The 12,487-nt window shown below is 63.2% G+C and overlaps 1 protein-coding gene across 2 annotated transcripts in view; it reads left to right on the top strand.

The window, feature by feature from the left end:
• Lrp5 (LDL receptor related protein 5) overlaps nt 1-12,487 on the top strand; it is a 97,860-nt gene that overhangs the window by 33,672 nt on the left and 51,701 nt on the right. The window contains exons 3-5 of one of the 2 annotated variants that reach the window (XM_026396513.2): nt 2,316-2,513; nt 3,837-4,033; nt 5,094-5,225. In XM_026396513.2, the coding sequence (XP_026252298.1) occupies nt 2,316-2,513; nt 3,837-4,033; nt 5,094-5,225 (527 nt within the window). Of the gene's footprint in view, nt 1-2,315; nt 2,514-3,836; nt 4,034-5,093; nt 5,226-8,651; nt 8,728-12,487 lie in introns of those variants that run through there. The other variant, XM_077797915.1, reaches the window with a different exon arrangement.

Below are 12,487 nucleotides of genomic sequence, written 5' to 3'. Positions count from 1 at the left end.
GGGTCCAGCTAATGCCTGGTGAAACCCACCCCTCTTTAAAGCATGGGGCCCCGCTGTGGCCTCCTGGGAGGTGGAGTGCCCTCTCTGGGGTCTGGCGGCCTGTGCCAGCCTCGGAGACTGCGTGGGCGTGTCTGTGCCAAGTGGGTCTGGTGACCGTCCGGCTCGTGGGTCCCCCATTTCAGGAGAGCAGCCCCTCTGTGGTGAAACTCGGGAAGGAGCGTGAGTCCCTCCACGGTCCCTGAGCCTTGGCAGCTTCCGGCTGGTCTGTGTGGCCAGAGGGCCACCCCTGGGGCAACCCGTAGGCCACGCCAGGTCGGGGCTCCCACTGACTTCTCAGTGGCTGGGGGACCCTGGGCTCTTTCCGGACTGCTGGGGGTGGACTCAGGGAGGGGAGGGTGTCTGTCCCCGACCCTCCAGCTGGGCACCGGTACCTTCAGGCCTCAGGCTGCCGGGAAGCGCTCACCCGCACGCTGGCCCTGCTGGGGACCGGGTGAGTCATCCGTGGCCTGGCTCAGGCTGTGGCCAGATGGCCATGCTGTGCTCCTGGAGCTGCCCCTCTGAGCAGCAGGACGGGTGCCCTCGGCCCGCGGAGCCCGGCGTCCCCGTCTGGAGTGGGTGCCCGCCCGGCCTTCCCTGTGCTTTCCAGTGCTCAGTTGCCGCATCCGTGGGAGGGCTGCCCTCGCCTCCTGGCCTCTGTGCAGCGAGGGGTGCGTTTTCCTTGAAGCCCCGACACCCTTGTTCCCACGGATCCTGCCACAGCCCCTCGGGGGGCCCTGGTCCTGGATCAGAACGACCGCTGCTGAGAGGTTGGGGGCATTCGGTAGGGGTGGCGGTGGCTTCAGAGATGCACCACCTTCCCTCTCCTGCTGGTGGAGACCCCCAAGGGACCTGGCTGGGCTGGCTTCCTGTTGTCCCGGCCACCACGTTGGCCCCTCACAGTTTGCTGAAACTAACAGAGTTTTACTTCTGCAGAGACGAGGCCAAGGTGGGGGACAGCTTGTCAGGGACTGGGGCGGGTGGGCGGGAGGGGAAGAGAGGTCACGGGCCCCATGGGGCCGGAGAGCCGTGTCACTGTGCTCTGCTCGCAGGGGCCAGGAGAGGGAGGCCGGCTCCTTGAAGGGTGACCTGGGGCTGTGCCCTTCTCTAGCTGCTTGTCCTCAGCCTCTTGGGACAGGAGCCCCGTGTCCTCCGGGCTGGTGCGACTCCCTCTGGGTCCCCTGAGGGGCCACACCCGGCACCTGGGCCCAGCCTGTGGTGGCAGTCTCTGGGTGTCAGCAGGGTGGCCCTGTGCTCCCTGGCGCTGGTGTCACTGTGTGTCTCTGGGACGTGTGTTCCTGCCTCTTGCTGGAGCCTGGAGAGGTGACCAGCAGCGCCCACCCCAGACGCCCAGGCCGCGCTGCCGTCCTGTACGCACTCGCGGGCTTTGCTCTTCCTAATAGACTATTTTCAGAACAGTTTCGGGTGCATAGAAATTAAGCAGAATGTGGGGTGCTTCGCACGCCCCCCAGCCACCTCCCCGTGGGCTTCCGCCCCCAGCCACCTCCCCGTGGGCTTCCGCCCCCGGCCACCTCCCCGTGGGCTCGCCGCGGCAGAGCAGCATGTTACCACCCGGGAACCCAAGTGGTCTCCATCCTCGCCTGAGGTCCGAGGCTGACTCTGGGGGTGAGGTCCATGGTGCTGGTCTGTGGGTTTGGACAGCGTGTAGTGTCCTGCCTGCAGGAGAGCCACCTATCTGTCCCCCCCGCCCCGTCACCCCCACGGTGTGACCGTGTGTATCTCACCTTTCCCAGGGTCACGCAGGTGTGACCCTGTGCCGCGAGGCCTTCTCCGCTCGGCTCCCGGGGCCCCCTCCTGTGTGAGCGCTGACCGGCCCCGCCCTGCGCGCTCTGAACCACCTTTCAGAGGTGTATTCCCAGAGCTTCAGGAGCAGAAACCCTGGGTTTGCCCCGACACAGGACACGGAGCTCTCTACGTAGCTCAGGACCCGCACGCTGAGCAGGCTGGAGATGCACGGTCAGGGCCACACGTGGGGGTCACGGGGTGATGTCGTCGTCTTGGTCTGTGTGGGTCCCCGGGCCTCTGGGACCGGGTGAGTCACCCTGAGTCAGGATATGCTTCTCACTGTTCTTGGGGACCGTTTTGAGCTCTTAAGCTGTTGTGTCTTAAGCAGCATGTGCCTGTCCGGATCCCCGGCTGAGCACTGCCCTCTGAACCCTGTCCTTGGTCACCCTGATGGGAGAGCTGTCCGGGTGCTGGTCAGAGGTGAGACCCGGACACGGCTCTGTGAGCTCTCCTCTTGTCCCCCTCCCCACTAGGTACATGTACTGGACAGACTGGGGCGAGACGCCCCGGATTGAGCGCGCGGGAATGGACGGCAGCACCCGGAAGATCATTGTGGATTCAGATATTTACTGGCCCAACGGGCTGACCATCGACCTGGAGGAGCAGAAGCTGTACTGGGCCGATGCCAAGCTCAGCTTCATCCATCGCGCCAACCTGGACGGCTCCTTCCGGTGAGTGACCGCCAGCCAGGGGCACTCCCCACCCCACCCAGCACCCTGCTGCCCCCAGGGTGTTCAAAGGTGAGCCTTCTCAGCTCAGGGCCGAGGCTCTCATCTGAAGCTCTGGGGACCTGAGAAATTCAGAACATGTTTTGCTGCCAAACGAGTGACAGAAGCTTTCAATTTTCAGAATGTTTTGAATTGCAGAATTGCAGAAAGGACTTGTGGCCTGTGAAGGGCTCACCTGGCCACGTGCATACCACCCCGCCCTGCCATAGGCATCCCAAGGGCGGCAGCAGGCCTGAATCTTCGTATTTCTGTAAACCCCAGTCTTGCCAGAGGGCTTTGCACATAGTAGATGCTCAGTAAAATGAATCAAATGAGTAAGTGAATAGGGAGGATTTTTCCTGCATTGGGTAATTGCTTTTAGGGCTTTCTGGGTTACTCAGCTTTAGCAGCCCGCTGCTTCATTACTCTTTAGATAGTGTCCTCGTGTGCAGGCGAAGGCAGTTTACTCTGGGCCACGTACCGCCTGCCTACTCTGCACCAGGTCTGGGGGATCCTCCTGGGAGGGCAGAACCTGTGTGCACTGGCCTGGCAGGAGTGGATCCAAGGTCGGAGGTGACCCTTCCTGGGAGGTCTCCCGCTGGATCTCTGCCAACACAGGCGCGTGCCCACTTGCACAGACTTGTGGACATCACCCCATGCCGGCCTCCTGTGCTGAGTGTCTGTTGCTGTGTAACCACAGGCCCTGAAATTCGCAGCCTAAACCAGCACGTGCGTGTCTTTGCAGGGAGGGGTTGGCGGTCAGGAGCAGCGTCGCCAGGCAGTTCTGGCTCAGGTCAGAGGTCAGCCAGGGCTTCTTCATCTAAAGGCGTGGCTGACCTGCCAGGCCCCGTTTCAGGCTCACTTTGGGGACTGGAGGCCTCCATGCCTCCTGGGTCTCCTGCAGCCTACATCTTGGCTGTCTTGACACATTGTCCCCTCACCCCCGAGAGCACGGGTCAGCTACACAGGGGGACCATGGTTCTTGGGAGCCAGAGGTCCTGCTCTTAGAAACGCTGCCGGCTGGCGGTGCCCAGGTCAAGGGTCACTGCATGTGGCCTCTTTGCTGGGCCTTCTAAGCACGTGGAGAAGAAGACCTCCTTCTCGTGCTGAGGCCAAGTTCAGTTTCCCCTGGGACCGTGGTCCGCGGGCTCTCGGGGATGAGCCGGTGCCTCTGCTGCCTCTGCACTGGGCTGCGAGGCCTCGTCGGCCTCCCCTGGCCTCGCTGGCCTCGCCTCTCAGCGGGGCTTCTCCTGGCTGCTGCCTTCACCCTCTGCCTCCCCTCTGCAGGCAGAAGGTGGTGGAGGGCAGCCTGACACACCCCTTTGCCCTGACGCTCTCTGGGGACACTCTGTACTGGACGGACTGGCAGACGCGCTCCATCCACGCCTGTAACAAGAGGACCGGGGAGAAGAGGAAGGAGATCCTCAGCGCCCTCTACTCCCCCATGGACATCCAGGTGCTCAGCCAGGAGCGGCAGCCTTCCTGTGAGTGCCTGGTGGGCCCGGGTGGGGTGGCCAGGTGGAGTCCACCCTCCCCTGGGGAGACGCTGTGTGGCCCTCCTGCAGCAGGTCAGAGCCTCTTCTCCTGCAGAAGCCACGTGGGGGCGGGGGCAGCGTCTTCCCAGGGCAGTTGCTGGGCGGGAGGGGGTGTGCGTGGAGCTGGGCAATCTGGGCCGGTGGACAGGGGCCCTCTGGAGAGCTCACGTGGGGCTACTTCCAGGCTCCGAGGTGGCCGTGGGATTTCCAGAGGCCCAAAGTGGGATTTGTGTGCAGAGTCTGCTCTAAGTTGGTGGCGCTCAGCCTGATGCGGAGACGGGTGACCTGAGGGGCCAGCAGGGACCCAGAATGGGGATTTCTAGCCAAGCCATCATAGAAGGATTGAACTTGAACTCCAGAGCAGGGGTGCAGAGGGAGCAACCGTCCTGCGTAGGGGCTAGGGGGAGGGCGGGGCTCCCTGGAGTTGGTTTCCGGTGAGAACAGCCCCCACTCCCTGGGCTTGGGGAGAGGCCAAGCTTGGCCCCCCGAGAGGCTCCCCCAGCCTGAGCACGGTTACCACCATGGAGCCCGCAGGGTCCTGGCACGTGAAGGGGACAGAGCTCTCCTCTTGGGGGTCCCCCACTGTTGCCACTCGGGCAGGTCCTGGGCTTCTGCTCTGGGCGTGAGGAGGACGAGGACGGCTCTCTTGGGGGCCTGGAGGGGGGAAGGTTTTCTTGCTGGAGGAGCCCAGGGTGGGCAGAGTGTCCACTCCAGGGGCGGAAGCGGGGCTGGGAAAGTCGTGGCCAGTTTTGGAGAAACCACAGGGCAGCTGATGAGGCCGAAGGCCGACTTGGCGGGTGGTCAGTGGTGGAATGGACTGGTCCCCAGGCGGAAGGGTCCTAATGTCACTGGAGGGTGGCACCAGGGCAGAGGGACACACCCTGTCTTGGGGGGTGGACGAGGAGGCCGGATACTGTCTTGCTTGGAATCAAAGGGCAGGGCAGGGGTGGGGTCTGGGTGGTCGTGAAGGCCACCGACCCTGTTCTGGAACTTTCTCTGTTTTCCCCAGTCCACACGCAGTGCGAGGAGGACAACGGCGGCTGCTCCCACCTGTGCCTTCTGTCCCCGAGGGAGCCGTTCTACACCTGTGCCTGTCCCACGGGCGTGCAGCTGCAGGAGGACGGCCGGACGTGCAAGGCAGGTGAGGCCGCGCGGCCTGGGCTGGGCTGGGCTGGCCTGGCAGGAGGTGCTGTGGCCAGCCAGGTGCCCCAAAGGAGACACGGGTCAGCGTGGCCTGCTGAGGTAGCAGAGCCTCAGGTGCTGCCGAGTCTGTGTCCAGGTGGGCGTCCCCTGGATACAGACTGCTGGGACCTGCCGGCCACCGCGGGGCTCCATCTCCTGCTCTCTGCTCCTTCACGTGCCTCCGTGGGGACAGGGACTTGTGGTTCGTCTTTGCCCCTGCGTCTGATTTCATGGCATCTCGGCTGCTGCTGTCCGTTGTGGAGATCCAGGCCCAGCGTCCTCCCTGGGGACTGTCCTCCGGCTGCCTGGACACGGGTCCCACCATCCCGTGTGCATGGGTGACTTTGCTTCAGGGCCTTGCCCCCCTCTGTGCTCACCGTCCTGGGCCCTGGCCGCCGTGGGGCTCCTGTTGCGATGGTCCTGCAGCGAGCCAGTGTCCCCCTCTGTGGCGCCTGCTGAGTTTCCGGGTGTCAGGCTCAGGGTGGGCTTTTGGGGAGTCGTCCCGTCCCAGGGCTGCTTCAGGCTCGGCTCAGCTGGTCTGGCTTGTGGGGCCGAGGCCGGGGCCTGTCCGCTGAGGAGGTCAGTAGCAGAAGTCAGGAAAGTGGCCATCCATAGGATCAGCCCCATTTTTTGGAGGTGACAGGGCCGGGCCCAGCTGGGGGGGTTGGGGAAGGGACCTGCTTCTGCACCTTGTTCCACTTGAAGGAAGGAAGGCAGGGGCTTCTCACGGTGGCTGGCTCCCAGCAGATGGCCCAGGCCGGGGTCTCCCGGGGCTGGAGTCTGTGGGGGAGGGACTGCGCCCCTTGGGCCAGCTGCTGCCCAGGCCCCTGGGGGTCCCTACTCAGGGACTTCCTAGCCCCTCTGCTCTCAAGGGCCGTGGTCTGCCTCCGTGTGCGGTGGTGGGTGGGGGCCGTGGTCTGCTGGGGGTGGGGTCTCCCCTCTGCCCCTTGCAGGACTTTGGCTTCGGGGAGGACTCTCGGGGGTCTCGGTGGGCGGCTTCTCTTTCCTAGAAGGGCGCGTCTTAGGTGGAGGTGACTCTGCTGTTCCACCTCAGGGCCGTCAGCTGTTCTGCTGCCCCAGGGCACAGTTGGGCTGTGGTCCCCAGTTAAGGCCTTGCTTTCCTGAGTTGGGGGAAAGAGGGGCACCACCTTTGTAGAGACATGGGGACCCACCCTCTGGTTCTCTTCCAGGGGGACTCCAGCTGCTCAGAGCTGGGGGCTGCCCGAGAAGCTCCCTGACTACTGTGAGCATCCCTCCACCCGCCTGCCCACCTGCCACCCGCCTGCCCACCCATCCATTCACTTGTTCATCCTTTTGCTCATTTAGAGCATTCATTGAGCACTTGCTGTGTGCTGCACGATTCCAGGCACTTGGTACCCTGGAGAGAGCAGTGCAAACAGAATTTCTGGCCTCTGGAGCTTATGCTGGAGGACCAGGGTGGGAGGTGGGGAGTGAGGGACTTCCTGTGTCCGTGAGTGATTTGGCTTCTTGGGGGAGCCTCTGGGAAGACCGGCTCCTTGTCTATCCTGAGGCCCTCTGGGGCGGTGAAGCTGATTGGGTAGCTGGTCCACGTGAGGAGGTCCCGGCAGGTTAACCCTGAGCGTCTCGGCCACCCCGGGGGTCTGGACCGAGCAGGTTCAGGGTAGACTGCAGGTACTTGAGGTGGCTGCGGGAGCAGCTTGACTGGGCAGGGTTAACCCCCGTGTTTTAAGATGAGAAGACTTAGGGCCCGTCACCACCCTGGGGGCCCCACAGTAAGTGGCAGGTAGCTCTAGGAGCCTGGTGCTCCCCAGGGCTTGCCCAGGCCACCTGGCTGACAGAGGCCTGCTGGTCCAGGAGCAGAGAGTGGCCCGGGCCTTGCTGTGCCCCCGTCCTCATCGGGGGCCCCACAGAGGACCCAGCTAGTAAGTGATCCGAAGCACTGGGCAGGGTGGCCGGCACAGTCTGTGGCACCGTGTCCACCACCCACAACCCGCATCAAGTTGTCCCCACGACTCGGATCCTGTGGCCGACAGCAGGCCTGCGAGAGTGGGGGTGGGTTTGCTGAGGCCTGGATTTGCCTGCACCGTCCAGGGGTCCTCGGGGTGGGCTGTCATGGGGGGCCATGGGCAGGTGCTTTTTTCCCAGCCCCACGAGGCAGAGGGTCTGGGCTGTGGTGGTCTCGCTCTTCTCTGGTTCCCATTGGTCCCCTAGCTGGAGCCCCTGTGCCCTGGGGACGGGCCGCCTGTAGCGGAGGCCTCCGAGGGCATCAAGTTCTTCTGTGGATGTTAACTCCTTTCCATGTCCAGCCCAGGGCAGCCCCTGGGTGACCACGGGAGCCAGGTGAAGAGAGAGGAGGCCCTGGGTCGCAGCTGAGGCGGGAGGGCTTCCTGGAGGAGCCGGCACTGCAGGCTGCCGGGGCCCTGGGCTCAGCGCGGTGCTGACACCGACACCTGTGGGTGCTGCGGTGGGTTAGCAGCGAGCCTTGCTCTTCCTGCTGGCGCTCCTCTAGGCCCGGCGACTTCCGGCCTCCTGCAGCAGGGACAGCAGCGTCCAGATTCCCCGGATGCAGCTGTGCAGGGCCCTTCCCTGCTCTCAGGAGAACCGACTTCCCCAGCTGGCAGGGCACTTGACAGTCTCCCCTGGAGGGCAGAGTGTGAGGAGGACAGGGTTTGTGTCACCATCGGAGGCCCTGTGTCAGGCTGGGGCGTCCTAGTGGGGACTTGGGTTTGCTGAGCTGGAATCTCCGCTTTGGCTGCAGATCCCTGTCTGGGGCGTTAGGTGGAGCGGAGGGAGAGGCTCCGAGATGCCCTCAGGGCCCGCACCAGGCCTCGTTTTGCAGCAGAGTGGACTGTAGGGCTCACTGCTTCCTGTCGGTGGCCCCGAGCAGGGCCGCACCACGGGTTTCTCACCTGTTGGCTGGTTGGTGGCTTCTGTCTCCCTGCCCGGGCTCACCTGAGGTTTCCCGGATGGCTGGTGTGGGAACGAGTCGACAGAACTGAGAAGAGCCCTAGAATCCGGGGTTGACCACCCCAGGACCTTCTGCCGACTCCTGCTGCTCCTGTGTTGTTGTGGCTCCTCAGCTAGAGGGTGTGGGCACGGGTCGGAATGTGGACCGTGGGCTGTGGCTGCTGGCCATGTCGCTCCGTGACCGTGAAGCCCCTGGAGTTCGTAGCTGGTTACACACGAGAAGCTGAAGAGGACACTGGATTCTGTTTTCTGTTGCTGCTGACGGCCTGGCTTTGAGGTCTCGTGGGCAGAGGCCTCGTGCGGGGCGCCGGGCCAGCAGGGAAGTCAGGCAGGTCAGAGCCCGCCGGAAGGGAGTGGTGCCCGTAGCGGGCCGCCAGTGCCCCGGAGCCTTCCGAGGTGTCCGGTTGGAGGATGGAGTTCGGGAGCAGGCAGAGGACGCCAGAGGTCCCGTGGGGATCTCCTCTTGGCTGTGGGATCCATGAGGTCTGGGTTCCAGGACACGAAGAACCAAGGTCACAAGGCCAGGGCTGGGGGGGGGGGGCTGGGCTGCAGGAAAGGCCTGGGGGAAACGGAATTGAGGAAGGGAGGAAGGGGCTGTGCCCGTGGGACTTCCACGTAATCCAGAGGGAGCGCTGGAAATGAGGGACGTGTACCCGGAGGACTGGGGCCCGTGGCATAGCTTGCTTCAGAGCTGGGAGCTGGCCGCAGATGCTGGCGGGGAGAGACTGTGGGTCGGACACGCCCAGGATAAAGGGCGCCTGATGTTGGGTCGCGTGAAAATGTCGTCCTTTGGATACTGTGAAAGGCCTTGGCCTTTGTGTGCTTCATCTGTATAAAGGGACTGCGGCACTCCATGGAGTGTCTGGGGGAGGCCTGGCTGCTCAGCAAACACGACCTTTCCCTTGGATTTGAACTTGAACCGGGAGCCAGGAAGGCGTCCAATTGATGCCAAGAAAGCAATTCTTCCCTGAGTGTTTGCACTTGGATCTGGAGGCCAAGGCTGGGTGCTGCCAAGAGGAGCCGGGTGTGGGTGATGGGGCTGGGGAGTGTTCCCACATGGGCTGGCCGGCAGGTGGGCGGGCGGGCGACCCAGGAGGGCGAGTTTGTCCCCGGGGCTCTGAGCCTGTGTGGCTCCCTGTCCCATGGACCCTGTTGTCCTGGGCCCGGCGGGAGGCTGGGGTGTAGCAGGTGGGGCGCTGGGGGCCGCTGGCACGGCAGACACACTGGGTTTGAAGTGGATTCCCTGCTCGTGGTGTTGGAGAGGAAGGAGGTTGGTGATGCCCGAACCCTGTTTGTTCCTGATTTTGAGCCAAATTGAAGCCAGCTCAGTGCTAGGGGTCCACCACTTTCCCCAAGGAAGGGACTGAGATGGAGGCCATGCCAGGACCCCAGTGGGTGGATGATGGGAGCCCCAGGGGTGCACCGGTGTCCCCCAGGGGAGGCGGTGGGTCCTGGTGCCCACATCCCCTGAGCTGTGACGCGGGGTCAGCAGAAGGCCTTCCCCGCCTGTGGTTGGTGATGGGACGAGAAGCTTCCCACGGTGCCCATGGGCTCAGCGAGCATGGATACTAGACCCATCCCTCCCCGCGTGGATGCCCCCCAGCCCACTCGGGGCTTCTAGGGTCCTGAGGCCCCATGGGGAGCTGTGACTGATGGCGTGGGGTCTCAGCAGCATTGAGACCGGTCTGTGCCGGGAGGCCTGCTGGGCTGGCCTCCCTCCCGCCCCTCTGTGGCGGCCTCCACGGGCGGCTTTGCTTTTCCCCATGTTTTTCCAATTATGTGGATCGGGCTAAAAACAGCAGTAGCGGGGCCTCACTTGGGAGTGGCTGCTGCCCTCCGAAGCCGGCTGCCCCTTGCCTCCCGCCTCCAGCGCCCCACCCTGTGGCTCTGACTTCTGTCACCCTGGCCTTCCTTGCTGTTGGGGGCTTTGGACAGAGGGCTTCGTGACATGTGACCTGCTGTTCATGGCCACAATGACCAGACCAGGTGATTTATGGGGTCCCTGAGCCCCAAGCCATGTCCAGAATGTGACCGTAAGGAGCTGGCTGCCAGACCAGGCACCCTGCACCCTGCTGGTCCTCCCCAGGCCAGGCTGTAGCTTTAGCAGATGTCCGTCTGTCCGTCAGGGACAGGAAACTAAAAGTGTGGCCAGTCACATTCATCTGCATGACCACCTCACCCAAACCAGCAGGGGGAACAGAGGGCTCTACGATTGGGTGTGATGGGCAGGCCCTTCACGTCTGTCTGTCCGTCCTGGTGGATTAGCTGGGTAGCACGCAGCCCGGCTCAGGGCCGGGATGTCGGGCGTGCTTGTTCCCGGAGTCTGGCTGTCTCCTCGCTGGTCAGGGAAGTAGGTCAAAGGGAAGGGGAGGGAGGCCCTGGGGTGCACCGGCCCCGACTGGCAGTGACCGCCAGCAGAAGGCCGCTGCTGTGCTCAGCCACAGACCGTGAACTTTTAATAGCAAGGGGGCGGACCGCACGGCCCAGGGAACGAGGAGCAGTCCGGGCGCCCCTCGGTCCCTTGTAACCAAGGTCCAGCTTGCAGATGGTAAAATGCTCGTGTGTTAAGTGTTCGTTTTGCTGAGCGTTGACGGTCACATTCATCTTCATGACCACCTCCCCCAAACCAGACAGCACTTCCATCTCCCGGAAAGTTCCCTGGTGTCACTTGGCGCCCCCCTGCGGGGCAGCCCCGTCCTAACTTCTGTCACGGGGTCAGCGTTGCCTGTTCCGGAACTTCATGGGAGTGGAACCCCAGGGCACAGGGCTTGCTCTTCTGTCTTGGTGCCAGCCTGGCTCCTGGAGTACGGGGAAGACTCTGGCTCCCCCGTCTTCCTGCTTCCCTCAGGCCCCGGAAAAGGTCCAGGGGCAGTGGACAGTTAGTGGTAAGAGCTGGAGTCAGGAGGACCCCTCCCAGGGTCCACCCAGCTGCCCCAGCACCTGGTGGGTGTCGACATCCCGACATCTGGTTCTGGCCTCCTCCCTTCCACAAGGCTGTGAAGCGCAGGTCCTCTGTGGCGTCCACTCTCCTGTGGCGTCCACCTGTTCCTGCCTGGGTTCCTGCCTCCAAGGGACCCTGTAAACTGTAAAGCTTTGCACCAGACTTAGGTGGTGCCATCTGAGCAACTGACAGTGACCGACCGTGACCCATAGAAGTGGCATATTCACACAGTGCCCCTGACCTGTCCTCCAGGTCACTGCCCATCACAGAGGCAGGGTGGGGGGTGGCAGCCATCAGATCTACTGGGGGCTGCCTTGCTGGGCACAGTCCTGAGCCCTGTCCTCATTCCCACCTTGCAGAAGCTGCATGGGGAACGTGGGGGTGGGCGCGGCGTCACCAGCTGCGACCTGACACCACAGTGTGAGAGTGTGCTCACGGCCACAGGCAGGAAATGGGCCTGGGCATCCTGGCCCCAGGGCTGGCCAGCCGAGCCCCACCCACACTGCCTGGGGACTTGCTCTTGCAGATGCCCCAGGCTGTGGTACAGAGCAGCAGGGCCACCTGCCTGGCAAGCCATCGCCAGCTTCCCAGCTTCGGGAGCCACAGGACTGCGCTTAAACCAGCAGCCAAATATCGCTGCTGCCTGTTGACCCCTTCCTATATATCTGGGCTCGGAAAGGTGCCCCCATGCTGGATTTTTGAAGAACTGAGCCTGTGCCTGAAGGGGTGGGACACAGCCTTCTCCTCTTGCGTTCAAGTCACCCCTTGTTTTATAGTCCCCCACCCCGTTCCCTCTGCTTCAGACCTCCGGGTGGCCCACCTTTAATTGGCCCAGCAAAACCTTTTTTTTTTTTTTTTTTTGTACTGGGAGTTGAGCCCAAGGGGTGCTTACCACTGAGCTATATCCCCAGACTTTATTTATTTTGAAATAGTGTCTCACTAGTTTGCTGAGGCTGGCCTCAAACTTAGGATCCTCCTGCCTCAGCCTCCTGAGTAGCTGGAATTCCAGGGGGTAGCCAGCACACCTGCCTGACAACACTCTTCTTCACTGGTCTTCTCTCTCTGAAGGGGTCCCTGGGGCCTATTTAATGCCACAGTGAGGGGGCAAGTGCTGGGATCCAGGTCATGAGCTTTGTCACGGGATCCTCTGGTCCCCTGGAGTTCCCAGGTCCAAGTATCACTGGGAAGCAGGTCATACTGTTCCTGGATGCCCAGTGAGCTGGGAGCTGACCGTGTGTCTGTCTGTGCAGGAGCTAGTGCAGTGACCCTTGGTGGCACGATCTGTGTGTAAGCAGCTCAGCCTGCGGGTGTGTGGGGCAGGGGCCGGCAGA

This window comes from Urocitellus parryii, chromosome 4 (genome assembly GCF_045843805.1).
Source record: "Urocitellus parryii isolate mUroPar1 chromosome 4, mUroPar1.hap1, whole genome shotgun sequence".
NCBI classification, from domain to species: Eukaryota; Metazoa; Chordata; class Mammalia; order Rodentia; family Sciuridae; genus Urocitellus; species Urocitellus parryii.
This window is presented reverse-complemented; position numbering and strand designations above follow the sequence as displayed.